Source organism: Vulpes lagopus, chromosome 2 (assembly GCF_018345385.1).
Source record: "Vulpes lagopus strain Blue_001 chromosome 2, ASM1834538v1, whole genome shotgun sequence".
NCBI lineage: Eukaryota > Metazoa > Chordata > Mammalia > Carnivora > Canidae > Vulpes > Vulpes lagopus.
In genome coordinates, this window is record NC_054825.1 from 160,344,570 (window position 1) to 160,363,761 (window position 19,192).

Consider the following 19,192-nt stretch of genomic DNA (forward strand, 5'->3'; position numbering starts at 1 on the left):
TCTTCAGAAGGGATGTGGCAGGAATAAAGAAAACCAGGCTTGAACATCAAGATATGAAATAAATATCGCATGAAATCTCAACATAAAACAAAGCCTGAGTTCATTTTCCTACTTAATTACTTATAACCTAGGTCAGATCAACTGATAACTTGGGAGTTTCAAGTTTGCTTTACCTGTAAAAATAGAATAAATATGCTCACTAGGTACACTGCAACATTCCTTAAAAGATCAAATAAAAAAAGTACATGACAATATTTTGTAAATTATGAAGTACAATGTAATACATTACCAATTATATCAGCTTTGTGGATGAATCAATATTAGCACACCTTGAAAATCTTTTTAACATGGCTCTGTGTTGACACATCCCATGTGGCAAAGACACCATATTAAACACTTCTAAAAAAACTTGGGAACAGATTGCCTATTTGTAGTCCAACTGCCAAAGATGTTGAGAATGTTCTCTGGTTAGAGGTTTTCAGTAATAATTGCCCCATCAGGTTTCTCTTGAGAATGGAGTTGATAATGCTGAGTGAGGTATGAGGGTCGGCTGAAACATTTCCCACACAGCTGACACTGGTAAGGCCTCTCTTGAGCATGGATGCGATAGTGTTGAATGAGATGTGAACTCCGACTGAAGGCTTTGCCACAGTCACAACACTGACAGGCTTTCTCTCCAACATAGTCATGTTTCCGCTGATAGCGAATTAAATATGTCTTAATGCGGGGCAACCCAGGTGGAAGGGCTTTTGCTGCTTCATGGGCTTGGAGGTGTTGAAAAAGATGTACATCCTGAATAAAGGCTCTGCCACACTGGAAACATTCATAGTAGTCTTCCTGACTATGAATTCTTACATGGCCAGAGGTATTTGTATGCTGAATGAAAGACTTTCCACCTTCATTGCATCCAGAGGACTTCTCATTGGAATGAGTCCTCTGATGTCTGGTGAGGTGTGGCATGAGGTAGAAGGCTTCTCCACATCGTTTACATTCAAAGGGTTTCTTCCCAGTATGGATCTGCTCATGTCTCTCACAAGCTGTTTGGGTAATAAAAGTTCTTTCACAAAATCTACATCTGTTCTCTTGGTGGAAAGGCTCATCATCTGCCAGCTGGGGACTAGTGCAAATTTCAGGAGTAGTACATTCCTGGGGATCCTTTACTGGAGACCCTTCTGATTGTTTAGTAAGATCTGAGCTTCTCTCAAAATCATCACTGTCGTGGCTTCTTTCTTGAGCGAGGGTCTTGGGCTTACTCATTATTACAAGACTCAAAAGTTTCTTCTGGTTGTCCTGGTACAAATCTGATGGATCATCAGGAGAATACTCTCCTATGTTGACACTGCAGAAGTTATCTACCTTCAGATCCTCCATTCCTACCCCCAAGGATGACTTTTCCATAGGCAGGCTTTGCTCTGGAGTTAGATCTTTGGTTTCAGGTCTTTTCTCCCAATCTAAAAGAAATGTTAAAGTTCCTTCTATTCTTTCTTGACAGAGACATATCATTATAGCAGAAACAGAAGAAAGAGACCCAAAATAACAGAAAAGATCTTATGCAGATTGGGAGAGATCTAAATGTTTTGCTAAAAGTTTGGATTTTCTTTAGAGACTAGAAGTAGTTAAAACTTTGTGTTTTACAAAGGCAACTCTCTGTGTGGGAAAGAAATGGACAAGAGACAAAGATGAACATAATGTCCTGGAAGATACAAAGTATCTGAGCAAAAGGTTGTGTGAGCAAAGTACAGATGAAACAGTAGAGCCAGAATACAGCTTAGGAAATCGTCAGGAAAGGGATAACTGGACCCATCACAGCGGATTAGATCTTTAAAGGAAGTGGTCTTTGAAGAGAAGACAAACGTGGAAGACTAAGAGACAGCTGTTCTGCCAGTTCTCCTCATAGAGAATACCTCAAACCTGTACCCTACAATCACAGCACCAGCCTCCATCAGCTTTAGTCTGCAATAGCAGGCTCCCAGCTGGTTTCTCTGCTGGTCTTCCTAAAGCCCACTTTCCATAAACGGCCAGAGACATCTTTCAAAAACAGTGCTGCCCAGTGGAATGTCCTACAATGAGGTCAATAATGTATATTTTTTGTCACCTGATACATAGCCACTAGCGACATGGAGGTAATGAACACTTGAAATGTGGCTGGTATGACTGAATTTAAATTTATGTAATTTTAATTAGTGTAAATTCAACTATGTGTGTCTAATGACTACCACATCAGATAGCACAGTTCTAAGGAGTCAGTAATACTACCTCATTCCTGGCTCAAAACCCTCTAATACTTTTTTCACATCTCACTTGTAATGAAATCCACATTCTTTAACATATTCCTATGTGAGCTGGCCTATGTCTATCTCCTCAACATCATCTCCTATCCCCCTTCACTTGACTCAGGCCATATTGCTTTTCCTCCTTTTTCTGGAACACCCAAGCACATTCCAGACTTGGGGCCTCTGTATTTGCTACTCCCCCTGCCTGCAACACTCTTCCTCAAGATTTCAACATGGTTCCCCCTCCATCTGACTATCCTTTTTTTTTAAAAAAAAAGATTTTATTTATGCATTCATGAGAGACACAGGGCCAGGGGTGGGGGGCAGAGACATAGGCAGAGGGAGAAGCAGCCTCCATGCAGGAAGCCTGATAAAGGATTCAATCCCAGGACTCCGGGATCATACCCTGAGCCAAAGGCAGATGCTCAACTGCTCAGCCATCTGCTGAGTCAGGTGTCCCTGACTATCCTGTCTTAAGCAGCCTCCCATTTATCACTGTCTGCTTTATACTCAGACTCTATTATTTGTTTGTGTATCAACTATCACCCCCATTAGAATGCAAGCTCTGTGAAGGAAAGGATTTTGTCTGACTTGTTACTGTATCCACAGAATCTAGGACAGGGCTGGCCCACTACAAAGGCTCAGTAAGTATCTGTGGAATGACTGAATGAGTCAAAGAGTGCATGAACTAGATTAAAGAAGACAATGAAAACAACAGAGAGGCGAATAGAGGAGTCCCCTCCGTATGTCCTTGAATTTTGTTTGGACATCCACTTCTCTGCCCACACAGGAAAAGGCAGAGAGAGCTGTCCTGATTGGCATTAAACTGGGCACAATTACTGGTTCGGGGATGGGATATGACCCAAATGAACACTGAAAAAATGAGGTGAAGTGTGTCAAGGGCTTCTAGGGAAGAAGTGTCCTCGCTCTTGACAATGCTTCTTGAACATACCTGCTTGTTTGCATACGCTCTCTCCCCACCTCCCCGCCCTTGGATGGGAACAAGAAAGGACACCTAGGATTTGTTGGCAGCGTGAAAAGAAAAAATTAAAGTAGGCCCTGATAACATCTTTGAGCCCCTAAATCCAGCCATCCATGAAGCCTAAATGAGTAGTATCATAAGCGAATACAATCCTCCTATGGCTTATCCCAGTTTGCATGTGGTTTTCTGTTAATAGGACCTGAAAGGCAACAATGATCCTGGCTGATACACATAGTGACCCAATTCAGAGAAGGAAAGGATTTCATAAAGATGGCAAATGTTATCATACTGTAGTCACAGAGTTTGGAGAAGGGTAAAGTTTGGAAGGTTCTTGTCCTTGAGCCATAAGGATATTGGTAGGGAACTTCTGGGGGCTGTAGCACAGTGTGGCAGTGAGAGACTGTGTGTGTGTGTGTGTGTGTGTGTGTGTATTGGCAGATGTAGGGGGATGGAAACCAGATTGTGGGGGTTAAGGACGGAAGAGAAAGGGAGTCTCTGGGTGTCAACAAGTCTCAAGAGCTGGCAAAAGGAAAGCAAGTGGAAAGAAGAGTGGTATCACACCAAGGGTTTTTGTCTTAGTTAAAGAGGAAAAACCTAGGATTTCTAGCTGCAAGGCTAAAGGTCTGAATAAGCACAGGAGTTGAAATACCAGAGGAAAGGGAAATGGGCCTCCCTGGAACTAGGCAGGAGAGTCACTCAGACTGCAGGAAAAGAAGATGAAAGTAGTTGTAGGTGCACACTCAGTGGTGAAGCCTTGTGAGCCCTGAGATGAAAGCGTCGATCAGCCCTGTCTCTCCCTTGCCTGAACAGACAATCCCGAGTGACTGGGGGTGTCTTCCTATGATTCGTCTCCATGGGCCTCCCCCTCACTACTCACCTTGACATTTGTCTGTATTGATGTCTTCCTCCCTCACATGTGACTCTTCCTTTTCCAGCTGTGAGATAATGTCGGGCTTAGAGAACTGGTACCCTGTTGAAGAAGGAGACTTATAACTTGGGGGTTCTGCCCTGCATCCACAGGAACTCCCAGCCAAGGCTCTAAAGACTCTGAGATAATAAGGAAGATGCAAATTCACACAAAAGAAAAGTGAAGGGGATCCCTGGGTGGCTCAGCGGTTTGGCGCCTGCCTTTGGCCCAGGGCGCCGTCCTGGAGTCCCGGGATCAAGTCCTGTGTTGGGCTCCCGGCGTGGAGCCTGCTTCTGTCTCTGCCTCTCTCTCTCTCTCTCTCTGTCATGAATAAATAAATAAAATCTTTTTTAAAAAAAAAGAAAGAAAAGAAAAGAAAAGAAAAAAAGAAAAGTGAAGCCTGTTTCTAATGCTTTGGGCCCAAATGGAGACATTTTTGATCATCATAAATTCAGGGAGAGGAAGGAAGGCTATGGATATCTGATCTAGTACAGAGGCCGAGGATGTCGTTAAACAGCCTGCAATGCCCAGGACATTTCCCCACAGAAGGAATGATCTGCCGAAATGTCAGTTGTGCCAAGGTTGAAAAACTGCTCTGGGGAACCCTGGGTGGCGCAGCAGTTTAGCGCCTGCCTTTGGCCCAGGGCGCGATCCTGGAGACCCGGGATCGAGTCCCACGTCGGGCTCCCAGTGCAAGGAGCCTGCTTCTCCCTCTGCCTATGTCTCTGCCTCTCTCTCTCTGTGTGTGTGTATGACTATCATAAATAAATAAAAATTAAAAAAAAGAAAGAAAGAAAAACTGCTCTGGAGTAAAAAACAGGACAGTGTGCTGGGGTCTCTACTTCAGCATGGGGGATCTGATGTCATAGCTGCTCAAAATGTAAACAACATGCGGTTCTTTTCCTCCTATAATACCTTCATTCTCTTTGTCTGAAAATGCTCCTACTCCCTCTCCCCTAGTTCTGTTTTCCAAACTTCAGTCATTTGCAGACCACCTGCCATGGTGTTCTGCAAATGTTTGTATGTTTGTATCCCCCAAAATTCACCTATTAAAAATCCTAATGCCCACTGTGATGTTATTAAGTCGGCCTCTGAGAGGTGCTTAGGTCATGAGAATGGCACCCTCATGAATGGGATTAGTGCCCTTATTAAAAAAAAAAGGATTCAGGGAGAGTCTCTAGCCCTTTCAGCCTAGTGAGGAGACAATAAGAAGCCTGTGACCTAGAAGAAAGCCCTCACTTGGCGGTGCTGGCACCCTGATCTTGGACTTCCAGACTCCTGAACTATGAGAAATAAATATGTTGTTTAGAAGCCGCTCACTGTGTGGTATTGTTATAACAGACTGAACAAGCTAAGACACCACCTCATTATTTCCTTATTTATTATATGTCTCACCCTATTAGAATTAGTAATACCCACCAAAACAGGAATCCTCATCCCTTGTGTAACCCCAACACCTATACCAAAACCTGGCACACTGACAATTTCATGGACAAACTTATTAATGACCCTCACATTCTGGGGCTATCTATGTGCCACTCATAGTAACATTTAGTATTTGATACTTTTATTTAGATTATCTCTTTTAACAAAACTACACTTATTTAAATGGCAGCTTTTTATCAACTTTAAAAACAGAAACTGATGCCAATTACAAAAAAGAAAACAGCTCTGAAGATGATACAGCAATAAATTCAACTGAAATTAATTTTATTGCGCACTACCTAGTTTTGGTTGCCTATCTACAGCTCAGAGCTTGAGGTCTGCTCTCTTTACTAAAACATAAGGCCAATGAGAGATACTACCTAAAATAAACTTCTGTATAACCCACTGTACTCATTCCACACCTGGGAAGATAGAATCCTGAGTGACATGTAAGATCTCTATTAACCCAAAAACAACAGTGATACAAGAAGCCAATGCCCCACAAGAAGACAGAAATGCCTCCACATCACTGCATGAGGGCAAAAAAGGTAAAATTGATTTATTCCCTCTATTTAAGTCATAAATGTGGTAACTGAGAGAAGAGTTATATTGGAAAAGGCACTCCCCATTGCCTTCTTTGTGACCAATAGAAGTACCAGTTCAAATGACACACTCTTTTTAAAAATATTTATTTATTCATTCATTCATTCATCCAGGAGCGGGGAGAGCATGCATGCATGAGCTGGCGGGGCAGAGGGAAAAGGAGAGAAAATCTCATGTGGACTCTGCACTGAGCATAGAGTCTGATGCGGGGCTCAATCCCAGGACCTTGAGACCATGACCTGAGCCAAAACCAAGAGTCAGACCCGTGACCTACTGCACCACTCAGGTGCCCCTCAATTATACACCCTTGTGCCAGGTTTGAGGTAGGGCACTTCTATCTCCCCATACAGGTCTCTGACATCACAAGAACTAGAGCACCAGCGTGCTGCCATTGGAATTGTTTGGTTGCATGTGTCAGGAGATTTCAGGCCCCCCAAAAAGCCACTGAAATGAGGATCCTGGCACCAGTAACAAAAAATATTTAGTTTGTGGCAAGAGGTAAACAATCTTACCTCTGGATGTGAAGAGAGACTGGCTCTTAAACTTTAAGTCTAGTAGAAGACAGTGGAGGTCCTGAAATTTTAATCAATTCCTTCACCCATTCAAAAAGCATCACTAGGAGTCTTCTACTATGCCAAGACCTGATGAAGCCCACCCTTGTCTGGCAGTACAGTCAATTTAAGGGAGCAGATTCTAGAGCTGAATCACTTAGGGTCAACTCCCAACTTGCCACTTTGTAGCTGGGTGGTTTTAGAATAGTAACTTAACTTTCCCATGACTCTGCTTGTAAAATGGCATTATAATAAAAGTAACAGGAAATATACCTCCCCCTCATAGGACTAGTGCAACAATTTAAAGAATTAGGACATGTACAGTGCTCAGACTAATGCCTGATACATATTAAGTGTTAGCTTACATATTCAGTGTTAGCTCTATTATGAGTAACTGAATTTTTAATTCTTTTTAAAAGATTTTATTTATTTATTCATGAGAGACACCGAGAGAGGCAGAGACATAGGCAGAGGGAGAAGCAGGTTCCCTGTGGGGAGCCCAATGCAGGACTTGATCCCAGGACCCTGGGATCATGACCTGAGCCAAAGGCAGACACTCAACCACTGAGCCATGTAGGTGCCCCTAAGTAACTGAATTTGATATTAAAATATTGCCTCTGATTTGGGTTGATATTCACTGGTATGGTGAACCACTATTACTGACATTCCTGATGTGACAACAGAAGAGTTGAGAACCACTCCCTAGTGGGAAGAACCAAGTTTCATGGAGAAGGCAGCCTTACCTAAGAAGACCAGGTTCCTATAATTCTCTAGCATCACCTCCCGGTAGAGGTTCCTCTGAGCAGCACTAAGGTAGGTTAACTCCTCTGGGCTGAAGTCCACAACCACATCCTTGAAAGTCACCAAATCCTAAAATACCAGAAACACTTCAAATTATCAAAATCCAGAAATTATCCCAAGGAGGGTGAAGGATCCTCCTTCATGAGGGGGGTGAGAGAGGACTGAACATAAAGCATTCAAACTGGCAGAAAGCTTCTTATCCAAGTGTTTTAATCCAGAGGGTACAGGGACCTAGTACTGTACCTTTCTTTGTCTTACAGTAAGAAGGGGAATATTTCTGAGAGTTCTGCTGCTAATTACTACACATTTGGATAAGAGGCAAAAGATTCTTTTAAGCCACTTTATAAGGAAATAATGAATGTGCATCATTAAAGCTAAGCAGCCTCAGCCTCAGGAATCAGAGAGAGTTAGATTTAAGTCCTCACTCTGGTTCTTGCAATCTTTGTGAGTGTGGGTAGGTTAAGTCTCAGTGACTCATCTGTAAAACCCAAAGAGCTCATAAAGAAATTTTCCATCTTATTAATAAAAAGAGATATTCAATCTTATTAATAAACAGAGACATGCAAATCAACATGACAAAGAACGATTTATATTTATTCAACTGACAAAAATTTTAAAAAGTATCAGTAAGTCTGGCAATACCAAATGTTGTCCAGAATGTGGACCTATGGGATTTCTTATTAGATGCTAAGGGAAATGTAAATTGGTAAACCACTGTCAACCCAGAAATTACATTCCTAGGTATATTTTTGCTTGTGTGTACTTGAAGACATTTACATTCTTTTTTTTTTTTTTTTTAGCTAGAGAGAAAGAGAGAGAGAGAGAGAGAGAGAGAGAGAGGGAGGGTGAAAGCACATAAACATATGTGAAGTGGAGGAGGGGAGAGAGAGCGAATCTTAAGCAGGCCACACATCTGCTGTGGAGCCTGATGTGGGGCTTATCTCACAACCCTGAGACCATGACCTGAACCAAAATCAAGAGCCGGATGTTTAATCAACTAAGCCACCCAGGTGCCCCTGATGTTTATATTATTAACAATGTTGTTTGTAACATCCAAAACCTGGAAACAATCCAAATGTCCATTGAGAGTAAATATATTACAGTATAGTCACATAAAGGAATAATAGTCCAGAAATGTAAACCAATTAACTATAGTTACAATAATCTTGGTAACCTATGGTTAATTAATTTTTAGATTTATTTGTTTGAAAGGCAGAGGGAGCACACTCAGCAAGCATGCACACGTACCCTGTGTGGGAGGAGCAGAAACGTAAGGTGACTCCACAGTGAGAAAAAAGCCCAACATGAGCCCCATGACCCCCATGACCCCAAAAAGCCCCAGATCATGACCCGAGATCATGACCCGAGCTGAAACCAAGAGTTGGACACTCAACCGACTGTGCCACCCAGGTATCCTGAAGGTTGAATTTAAAAAGCAGATACTAGGGACACCCAGGACTCCAAGATGGCGTCGCCCATACCAGTGAAGGAAAAGAAGCTCATGGAGGTGAAACTAGGAGAGCTGCCAGGCTGTATACTGATGCGGGATTTCACCCCTAAGGGCATTGCTGGAGCATTTCAAAGAGGTTACTACCGGTATTACAACAAGTATATCAATGTGAAGAAAGGGGGCGTTGCTGGGATTTCTATGGTGCTGGCTGCTTATGTGCTTTTCAACTACTGTTGTTCTTACAAGGAGCTCAAACATGAACGGCTACGCAAGTACCACTGAAGAGGGCCCAGTGTGGAAGCACATTTGACATTCCTGACCATGACTTTTGCCTGGCATCCTTGAATCCTTCCATTGCTTAATTCACAATTAATATCCAATAAAAGTTGACTGGTACTTGAAAAATAAATAAAAAATAAATAAAAAAATAAAAAGCAGATACTAGAAGACTACATAAGAATTTGATATATATTTTATTAATATACATCTTCTATGTTTTCAGGAAAACATTATGCAGATCAATGGACAACTCATTTAAACTAGAAGTCATACATTGGCTGCCTAGCTCCTACAGAGGGTTTATTTGGCTTTTATTATGGGTTTATTTTATTATTGTATTTAAAATTCGTATTAACTGCCAAGCACAAAAAATTTATAGATTTACTATTATTAACTGGAGTTTTAAAATCAGAAATCAGAAGATCTAGAGTCCTGGACCCACATTCTCACATGGCACCGACCAGCTGAAGCTAAGTCATAGCTTCCCGTTGATGGACACTGTAAGGACACAGGGCTATTCTCAGGAGCAAGTCTTTTACAACAGTGTTTCTCAAACTTTTTTCCTTATCTCCTCCTCAAGAAGTCATTTTAGACAATTTCTTCTAATTGCCAACCTCCATGAGGTTTTTTCTGGTTCTAAAGGAAATGTAGCATATTAATTTCATTATCTCTTAGGTTTCAAAATATGATTTAAGGGGCATCTGGATGGTGCAATCAGTTAAGCATCTGACTCTTGGTTTCAGCTTGGGTTATGATCTCAGGGTCGTGAGGTCAAACCCTGTGTCAGGCTCTGCACTCAGTGTGGAGTCTGCTCAGGATTCTGTCTCCCTCTCCTCCTCCTCTCCCCCTCTAAAGTAAATAAATAAATCTTTTTTAAAAAATGATTTAACAAGAACGTTAAGGAGAACATTTTTGAAAAAAATAAAAAAACCTCATAACAGTATCATGTGCCTATAATAGCTGCCAATTGTTTCACATATAAAAAGGAGGATAACAGTGCAAACCACATAAGGATTGTTTTGCATGAGCCAACACTGGGTGTAAAATGGAATACTAAAACAAAACAAAACAATTCGAGATAGAAAAAAAGGGAAAATGTTAAGTGTGTGGTATGTGGGATGGTCTAAGTCCAAGAGAGAAAAATAAAGCAGAGAAAGGGGACATAAAGAGTCAGAAAAGGATTTTAAATAGGGTAGCCAGGGAAAGGTTAAGTGATATTTATATAAAGACTTAAAGAAAATGAGAATGTGGTTTAATTTGATAGGGAAAGTGAGATCCCCATATTGGAGAACCAAATCAGAAGAAAGCTTGACTTACCTGGGATCCCGTAGATACAGGACTGTCAGACATCTCTGTGTCCTCCTTTTGCTGTTCTTTGCTGTTCCTCTCTTCTGCAAGTACAAAGTCTTGAGGAGAGAAACCTGCAAGAGACAAAGGAATGACCATGGAACTGAGTCCCATCTGGCAGTACCCAGAGACATAGAAAGCCACCCACACCATCCTTCCTGTCGTGGAAGACAGCAGCCGTCCTGGACTTCCTATAAGAGAAAAGCCATAGACATCTTTTCTCCTCAGTATAGCAAGTTCCAAACAAGAGCTCTGGGCATTCCCCAGCTCAAAACTCCTCAATAGCTCCCCACTGCCTTCCAAATAAAGTGGAAGTTCCTTCTTTATGTCTGCTTGTAATCACCAGGGAACCTCAGTTTCTCAATTGTACAATAGAAATAATAGCTATACTTCTAAGGGATCTTGTAAGGATTAAACATTACATATATAAAGCACACAAGCATTTTTAAAAGGGGCTGCTCTTAAAGCTTTTCCTCCATCTTTGTCATTCACTGACCTACAAGATGGCTACATTCCCTACAGAAACCTGAACCTTGAAGCCCTTCCCTGCCCGTAGTCTTCCCAAGTGCACCTTTCATTAATCTGTTGTTTCATTCTCATATCCTACGGAGCTCTCTTTCCTTTCCCCCAAATTCCAGCTCCATCAATAGCCCAGGGCCTTTGGCCAAGTTTTTAACTTCTGGTACAATGTCCCCTATGTCCACCTGAGACAGTAGAACACCAGGATCAGAGTATAGATGCTGGAGCCACGTGCCCAGGTCTGAATCCTGACTCTGACAATTACTAATCATGGGGTCACGGGCAAGTTCCTCAACTTCCTTGTGTGTCTGTGTCCTCATCTATAGAATAAGTGTAACACCTATTTCAAGAGCTATTAAGAAAATGAAATAAATTAGTATTTATAAAATGCCTAGAACAATGAATATATTCAACATGTTCACTATTAGCATCTTCAAAATCCTTTTAAGAAATGCAGGTGCACAGAATTGGATTAATAATAATCCTTAATTCATAATATCCATATTAAATCATGTATGACCCTATTTACTTTAAATTTATTCATTTATATGTTTAAGTATAATTAAGAAATGTGAATTCACTACCCAACCCCCAATCTAGAAAATTCCCAATAATTTACATCCACCCATGTGCTTTTTCCTGTCCACCCCCAGCCTTCTCTCCAGAGGTAACTGTGGTCTCATATTCATATTTTTTTGTCCCCTTGCCTGACTCTGTCTATCCCTCTTTCTGTCCATCTCTCTATAAAATACCCCTAAACAACCCTTTGTTTTTAGTTAGTATCACTTTTATTCAAAGGACTAGGAGGAGTAAATATCTTTCTTCTATTATTAAAATACCTTTAGCCCAAGCTAATAACTTGAGTTTCCAAGAGGTCAAATTTTTGTAGAGGTTAAATTTCCAGGTCTCATATCTCCCACACTTTATGCCCTCCTTTTTTGGGCTGTGTTGTTTTATTTCATGTTGACACTAAAGTTTAGGCTGATTAAGAAATAGAACAGGAAGGAGCAAAGCTGGAGAGAAGAGGTACTCTCAGAGAAATAGTAAATATTAAAGGCAAAAGCCAAACCCCAAATTTCTTTCTTCTTATATAAGGCAGATTAGAATGGATTATAAAATTCATTCTTTTAGGGATCCCTGGGTGGTGCAGCGGTTTAGCGCCTGCCTTTGGCCCAGGGCGTGATCCTGGAGACCCGGGATCGAATCCCACGTTGGGCTCCCGGTGCATGGAGCCTGCTTCTTCCTCTGCCTATGTCTCTGCCTCTCTCTCTCTCTCTCTCTCTGTGACTATCATAAATAAATAAAATTTTTTTAAAAAGGTTAAAAAAATTCATTCTTTTATTTAGTCATTTGACAAATTTTTATTCATCTCCTATTGCATCCAGAGGATGTTCAATTAATGGAAATGGTTAGTTGCTTCCTTTCTCTCTCTCACCTTTCTCTCCACATGCTTGTATCAAATTGGCCACCAGGGTTCCTGCCTCCATGCTGTTCTTAGGCTGTTTTGACCTCACCCAGGTCTGAAGCTCCTCTGGTAGGGTGTTCAGAAACTGTTCCAACACCAGCTGCTCCATCATCTGCTCCTCGGTGTGGGTCTCTGGCTGCAGCCATTGACGGCAGAGCTCCTGGATTTGGCTCACAGCTTGGTGAGGCCCAGTCACTGAAAGATACTGAAAATGCCTAAACTTCTGATGAGAAACTTTCAGAGACTCTGGATTTCTTAAGGAGATGGCTTCTGGATTCTCTTCTTGAGCACGTAGATGGAAGAGCTGGGGATTCTTCAAGATCTCCAAAACGCCTGTCACGTGCAGCATCTTTGCAGATTGGCCCTTCACAGGATAGAGGTACTCTAAAAGGCAGGCTGCTCTAGAACACACTGTTGTGGAAGATGGTGGGTAGAGTTGTAGCATATGAAAAAAAGATATAGAAACCCAGGACCTGTAGAAATTACATAGAGAGACTTACATATGGACTACACAGTTAGGACTGAACAATGGGGTGGAGGTGATTTGAAGCAAAAGGAATTACTTAATTTCACACAAATGCCTAAATACACATTCACAGAAATTTGCACATCTCCAGATAAGATGCTATCTCAGTCCCATCCCCAGGTCTGGAAAATCCACAGGCACAGGCTTGAAATATTTCAAAAATAGCACTGAAGGGAAAAGAGACTTGAACCCCAAATAAAATACACTGAATTAATTTGATGAACCGCAGAAGAATTTCACTTTAAAAAAAATGAGTTAAAATGGTTTTGCATTATACAAAGTAAGTAAAGAGCCTTATAAAACATGTGTCCTACAAAGGACTGGATTCATATGCAAAATATTTAAAGAATTCCTACAAATCAGGAAGAAAGAGTCATATTAACAAGAGAAAAAAGTTAAAAGATCTGATCAGGTATTGCACAAAACATAGCTAAATGGCCGACATGAAATGGGGCTCAACTGCATTACAGAAATAGAAATTAAAACCACCATGAGTTGGGGATCCCTGGGTGGTGCAGCGGTTTAGCACCTGCCTTTGGCCCAGGTGCAATCCTGGAGACTCAGGATCGAGTCCCACGTCGGGCTCCCGGTGCATGGAGCCTGCTTCTCCCTCTGTGTCTCTGCCTCTCTCTCTCTCTCTCTATGACTATCATAAATAAAAATAAAAAAATATATTAAGAAAAAAAACCACCATGAGCTATCAGTACACATCCTCCAGAACGTTCTAATTGAAAAGAATCAGACAATAGTGTTTGAGGGGAGAAAGAACCATGGTAGAATAGTACATTCATACAAGGAAGGCTTCTACTAATTTTCTCTTCCAATCTCAATACATAAGATTACATAGCCATCTTGCAAGCCAATAGGCCAGCTTCATTGGCATGCAACCAATGTAGTCATACAAGGCCCTATGCTAAGAAAGGCCTCAAGCTTCGTTTAATGTTCTGCCATTGCTATCTTGAGATTTTTCATATTTTAAACAAGGGGCCTCATATTTCATTTTGCATTAGGTCCCACAATTATGTAGCTAATTCTGCCTAACAAGAACATTATCATTCCTCAAAATCTGTTACTAGATGAAAAATATCTTTTCACTTTTTAATTTTGCATTTCTTTAAATTAATAATGAAGCTTACCTTTTTATTCAGACTTAACTGGCCCTTTATAAATTACACCTATTCTTTACCTTCTTTCCACTAGGGTGTGTCTGGTGCTGATTGGTAAAGACTATATATAAATGAAGGATATTCCTGGGACACCTGGATGGCCCAGCAGTCGAGTGTCTGCCTTTGGTTCAGGGCATGATCCTGGAGTCCCGGGATCGAGTTCCACATCAGGCTTCCTGTATGGAACCTGCTTCTCCTTCTGCCTATATCTACGCCTCTCTCTCTATGTCTCTCATGAATAAAAAAAAAAAAAAAAACTTTTTAAAAATGAAATATATTCCTTGTCCTACTTGCTTTAAAAAAATTCTATCTATGCCACATCTTCTCTTTAGTCTTTGTAGAATTTTAACATTTTTTAAAAAATTTATTTATTTATTCATGATAGACAATAGAGAGAGGCAGAGACACAGGCAGAGGGAGAAGCAGGCTCCCGAAGGGAGCCCGATGTGGGACTCAATCCTGGATTCTGGGATCACGACCTGAACTGAAGGGCGGCGCCCAATCACTGAGCCATTCAGGTGCCCCAAATTTTAACATTTTAAAGTATAATTTATCACTATTTAGAAATAAATAGGCAATTGCATTTCATTATTGCTTTATTTAAACATTTCATTTTAATTCTTTGGCTGGAATCCATTCTGGGATAGGGTGTGAAAAGAGTGTCCTTCTTTTTCTAAAATCTTTCCTGCCACTACCAATTACCAAGTTTGCTATCCTCCTTCCTTTTTGGGATGTGTGATGCCCTGCCTGAATTTAAAGTACAGGTCTGCAGTTTCCAGGAAAGGATCCTGAGAAAGCATTACTGGAAATGAGTGTGAGATCACAACAGCTTGTCTCCCTAGACTAGCTAAGTTCATGGGCAATGGGGTGTAACAATCCTTTCTCCTGTACCAGAAAGGGGAACTACGACCATGAAAGGCCAAGGCCTCCAGTTCACAAGTGCTGAAAGGAAACCCATGGGCCTCCTCCTCAGAAGGCACCTTTAGCACTCCTTTTTCATACATTCTTAGCTCTGCTTCCCTTAGGTTTCTATATTTTGGATTTCAGTCTTATCTTATTCTACATCCATATCATCCAAGTCTTAACCACTTACCTCAGTAGTTCTCAACATTTTATTGTTCTTCCTAACATTTTTTTACCCAATCTTTATTTTCTAACTCTCAGTCCCACTGAAATAATCTGGACAGAAGGCTCTCTAACCAGTCAACCAATTGTTTCACAACTTATTTCAGTACTTTTCAATGCACATTGGTCTATTAAGGTTTTCCACTTTTTGACCTCAGTTTTAAGAAATCTTCTTCCAGAAAAACCATCCATTTGCTTGAAACTGAAATATACTAATACATGATTGAACATAGTATTCTTATAATATTAAATCTCTTAAATATGCAACTTTATCCTTTATTAAAGAATGATGTTGCTTTATTCCTAGCTTTAAAATTATTTCTATTGTTTGTTCTTTATTGCCACTTTTCTTTTATCCCAAAGAGATATTTATTCCAGCACTAGCTGCCAATTCCAATGCTACTATTTTTGTTTTCTCATATATTTATTATTATTTTCTTATTCCTGGTTTCTTTTTTTTAGTTTTATCAATTATTTTTTGTTCATTTATCTGTTTGGGGGACTTTGGGAACCTCCTGAAACAAATGTATATTTTCATTCTTCTTGACTATTGAAAGCTGTTAATTTGGGTCCTGTGTTAAAATTTAAAGGATGTCATCCCTCTTATTTTCACTATTTCTGTAATAATTCATAATTGCACTCCTGGGAAACATGGAGGAAGTCATGTGAAAAAGTAGTAATGGGGCACCTGGGTGGCTCAATCAGTTAGGCATCTGACTCTTGCATTTCAGCTCAGGTCATCTCAGTATCCCGGGACAGAGTCCAGGATGGAGCTCTGCACTTAGCTGAGAGTCATCATCCTCCTTCTCCCTCTGTCCCTCCCCCAAAATAAAGAAATAAACCTTTTTTTAAAAAGTAGTAACAAAAGTAGCTAACACATTAAATACTTAAAACAAACAAAAAGGGCACCTAAAAAAAAAGCCCGTATTTAACATGTTAAATACTTTTTAAAAAAAAAAAGTGCTTGATTTCAGAGTGGGGAAGAGCTTTCAGAGAAGGGAATGGAGCCAAGCCATCCTGGATGAGCAGAGGTTATGGTGGAAGGAGGAAGCAGGGACGGGAAGGAACAAATGGAAGAGAGGTTCCAAGGCTAGAGAATAGCAGAGCAAGGCAAGGCAGAGAGCAGGGGCAGACCTGAGGACTGGGGCAAGGAAGAGGGGAAGAGCAGATGGGAGAGGCCAAGCTGGGAAAGGAGGGGCGTGTCCAGGGCAGAGGGGAGAGACTGACAGAAGAGGGAACTGAGGTGGAGGGGAGCAGGGAGAGAGATGCAGGAGCAGCACAGCGGGGCAGGACAGAAGTGGGACCCAGGAGCCACCATGGGGAGAAAAAAGTGGGAGCGGGGGTCCTGGAGCGGGGCCTAGGGTGGGACCCTAGAAGGGTAGGGGTGTGGCCTAAGCTCAAGGTGGAGCCTGGAATCCAGGGGGACGGGGCCTGAGGTGTCATTCTTGGGCTCTGTGTGGGAACCGGGTCTGGGGCAGATGCCTGGAATGGGTAGGGGCGTGGCTTGAGCTCGAAGCAAGGCCTGGGGTGTCAGAGGCTCTGGGGTTCCGGGATGGGGCCTGGTGTGGGGGCGTGGCGGCCCCAGCCGACAGCCGGTGGTCCCACAGGCCCAGAGAGGGCGTTGGCCCGGGCCTGCGAGGGCTGCCCACGGAGGCTGGGGAACTGAGGCGCACCAAGGCGCGGTGAGGCGGCCCCCATGCCGGCGCTCCTCAGCACCACCCCCACACCCCGGTCTTCGCAGCCTCCTTGTCCAAGCCCTTTCCCCATAAGGGTCACTACTGCCGCTGTCTCCTCACGCGGAGGAGCACCCCCGCCCTCTCCCTGCACTGTCGCCAAGTCAGCCCAACAAGCCTTGGCCCCTCAGGGAGGCTCCACCGCCGGCCAGAGGCTCGCGCCTTCAGGAGTGCCCGCCCCTAGCCCTCAGGTCTCTTCCCGCCACGTTCCATCCCGGGCTGCCCGCGCGCGGCTCACACGCTCGCCCGGACGCCCCCACGCGCCAGCTCACCTCGTCCGCCCGGCGCCTCGCCACACTGAAAGACTCACGCTCGGACTTCGCGCCCAAGCCCCGGCGCATGCGCACTGCCATGTCTGCGCGTGCGCTCTGCAGGGTTTCTAGAGCCCGCGTGTGGCAGTCCGGAGTGCTCCCTGCCGGCTCCACTGGGGGTGCTCGAGGGCGGGTCGGCGGGAGGGTGGAGAAGGGGGGTGAGGGATGGGCGCCAGGTGGCCTACTTCCTCAAAATGCTTTCATTCAGGTGAATAGGTAATATATGGTTTATATGGGTTTTTAAAAAGATTTTTTCATGAGAGAGAGGCAGAGACATAGGCAGAGGGAGAAGCAGTCTCCCTGCAGGGAGCCCAATGCGGAACTCGATCCCAGGACCCCGGGATCACCACCTGAGCAAAAGGCAGACGCTCAACCACTGAGCCACCCAGGTGCCCCTGGTTTATATGTTTTTAAGTAAATCAACAGTATGCAGTGAAAAGTCTTACTCCCACGGTGTGTGCAGCATCCACTAATTTTTTATGCCCGTAAACCACATCGTAACCACTGCAATTAGTTTGTCCTTCCACAGATCTTTCATGCATGTGTGTATATGTGTATACTTATATAGCATACACACGCGTGCATAGTGTACATATGCACATACATGTGTGCGATTATCATTGATATTTTATACATGTATGTTCCCATTCATGCGTATATACCTCCAATGTAAATGAATTTTTAAAAATACAAGATTAATATTTTTATAACTACATAAAAAGTATAATACAATATTTACATATACAATATATAATAAAAACATATAATTATATACTTGTAATATATATTGTTATATGCAGGTTCATTCATATAAATATAAGAAATAATTTTAGGGGCACCTGGGTGGCTTAGTTAGACATCTGTCTGCTGTTCAGGTCATGATCTTAGGGTCCTAGGATCAAGTCCCATGTGGGGCTCCCTGCTCAGTGGGGAGGCTGCTTCTCCCTCTCCTTCTTTGGTCTCTCTCCCTCTCTCACAAATAGATAAATAAAATGTTTAAAAGAAAAAAAAAGACAATTTTAGGTCTGTGTAAGCATTCGTATTCTCATGTCCTCTCTTTTTTAGACAAAAGGTGGCACAATTTACACGCTGTTCTATGCCCTGATTCCTTTGTACTTACCAGTAAATCTTGGAGAGCTTTCCATATTAGTGCAAAGATAGTTGCTCACTGTTTTTGGACAGTTGTTTGGATGATCTTGTATGGTTATGACCTCACTTATTTAACTAGTTCCTGACTGCAAGATGGTTGAGTTGTTTTCAGTCTTTTTTCCACTACAACCAATGTTGAGCACATGCCCCTGACCTCAACAATTGTGCTGACATGTAATCTACAGGTAAGATAAACCCCCTGAATTGCTGAAGCAAAACATGTATGTGTCATTTTTTTAAGGTTTTATTTTATTTTATTTTATTTTATTTATTTTATTTTATTTTATTTTATTTTATTTTATTTTATTTTATTTTATTTTATTTTATTTTATTTTATTTTATTTATTTTAGAGGGAGAGGTGGGGGAGAGGGAGACAAAGAATCCCAAGCAGGGGCCATGCCCAGCACGGAACTCACACAGGGCTCCACCTCACACCCTGGAGATCATGACCTGAGCCAAAAATCAAGAGTAGGGTGCTTAACCCACTGAGTCACCCAGGCTCTCCAAGGTTTTGTTTTTAAGTAATCTCTACACCCACTCTGAAATCAAGAGTCACATGCCCTACCAACTGAGCCAGCC

At 42.2% G+C, this 19,192-nt stretch overlaps 2 protein-coding genes across 2 annotated transcripts; one reads left to right on the forward strand and one right to left on the reverse strand.

Moving 5' to 3' along the window:
* Nucleotides 1-468: 468 nt before the first annotated feature.
* Nucleotides 469-12,951, reverse strand: ZIM2 (zinc finger imprinted 2). The gene is made up of 5 exons (XM_041734035.1): nt 12,573-12,951; nt 10,589-10,692; nt 7,485-7,611; nt 4,133-4,225; nt 469-1,451 (listed from the first exon to the last, which is right to left on the reverse strand). Exons 1-5 carry the CDS (start codon nt 12,949-12,951, stop codon nt 469-471), a joined length of 1,686 nt encoding a protein of 561 aa, XP_041589969.1.
* On the forward strand, nt 9,000-9,385 carry LOC121484473 (ATP synthase subunit f, mitochondrial-like). The gene has a single exon (XM_041743789.1). It carries the CDS (start codon nt 9,008-9,010, stop codon nt 9,272-9,274), a length of 267 nt encoding a protein of 88 aa, XP_041599723.1. The 5' UTR covers nt 9,000-9,007; the 3' UTR covers nt 9,275-9,385.
* Nucleotides 12,952-19,192: the final 6,241 nt, after the last annotated feature.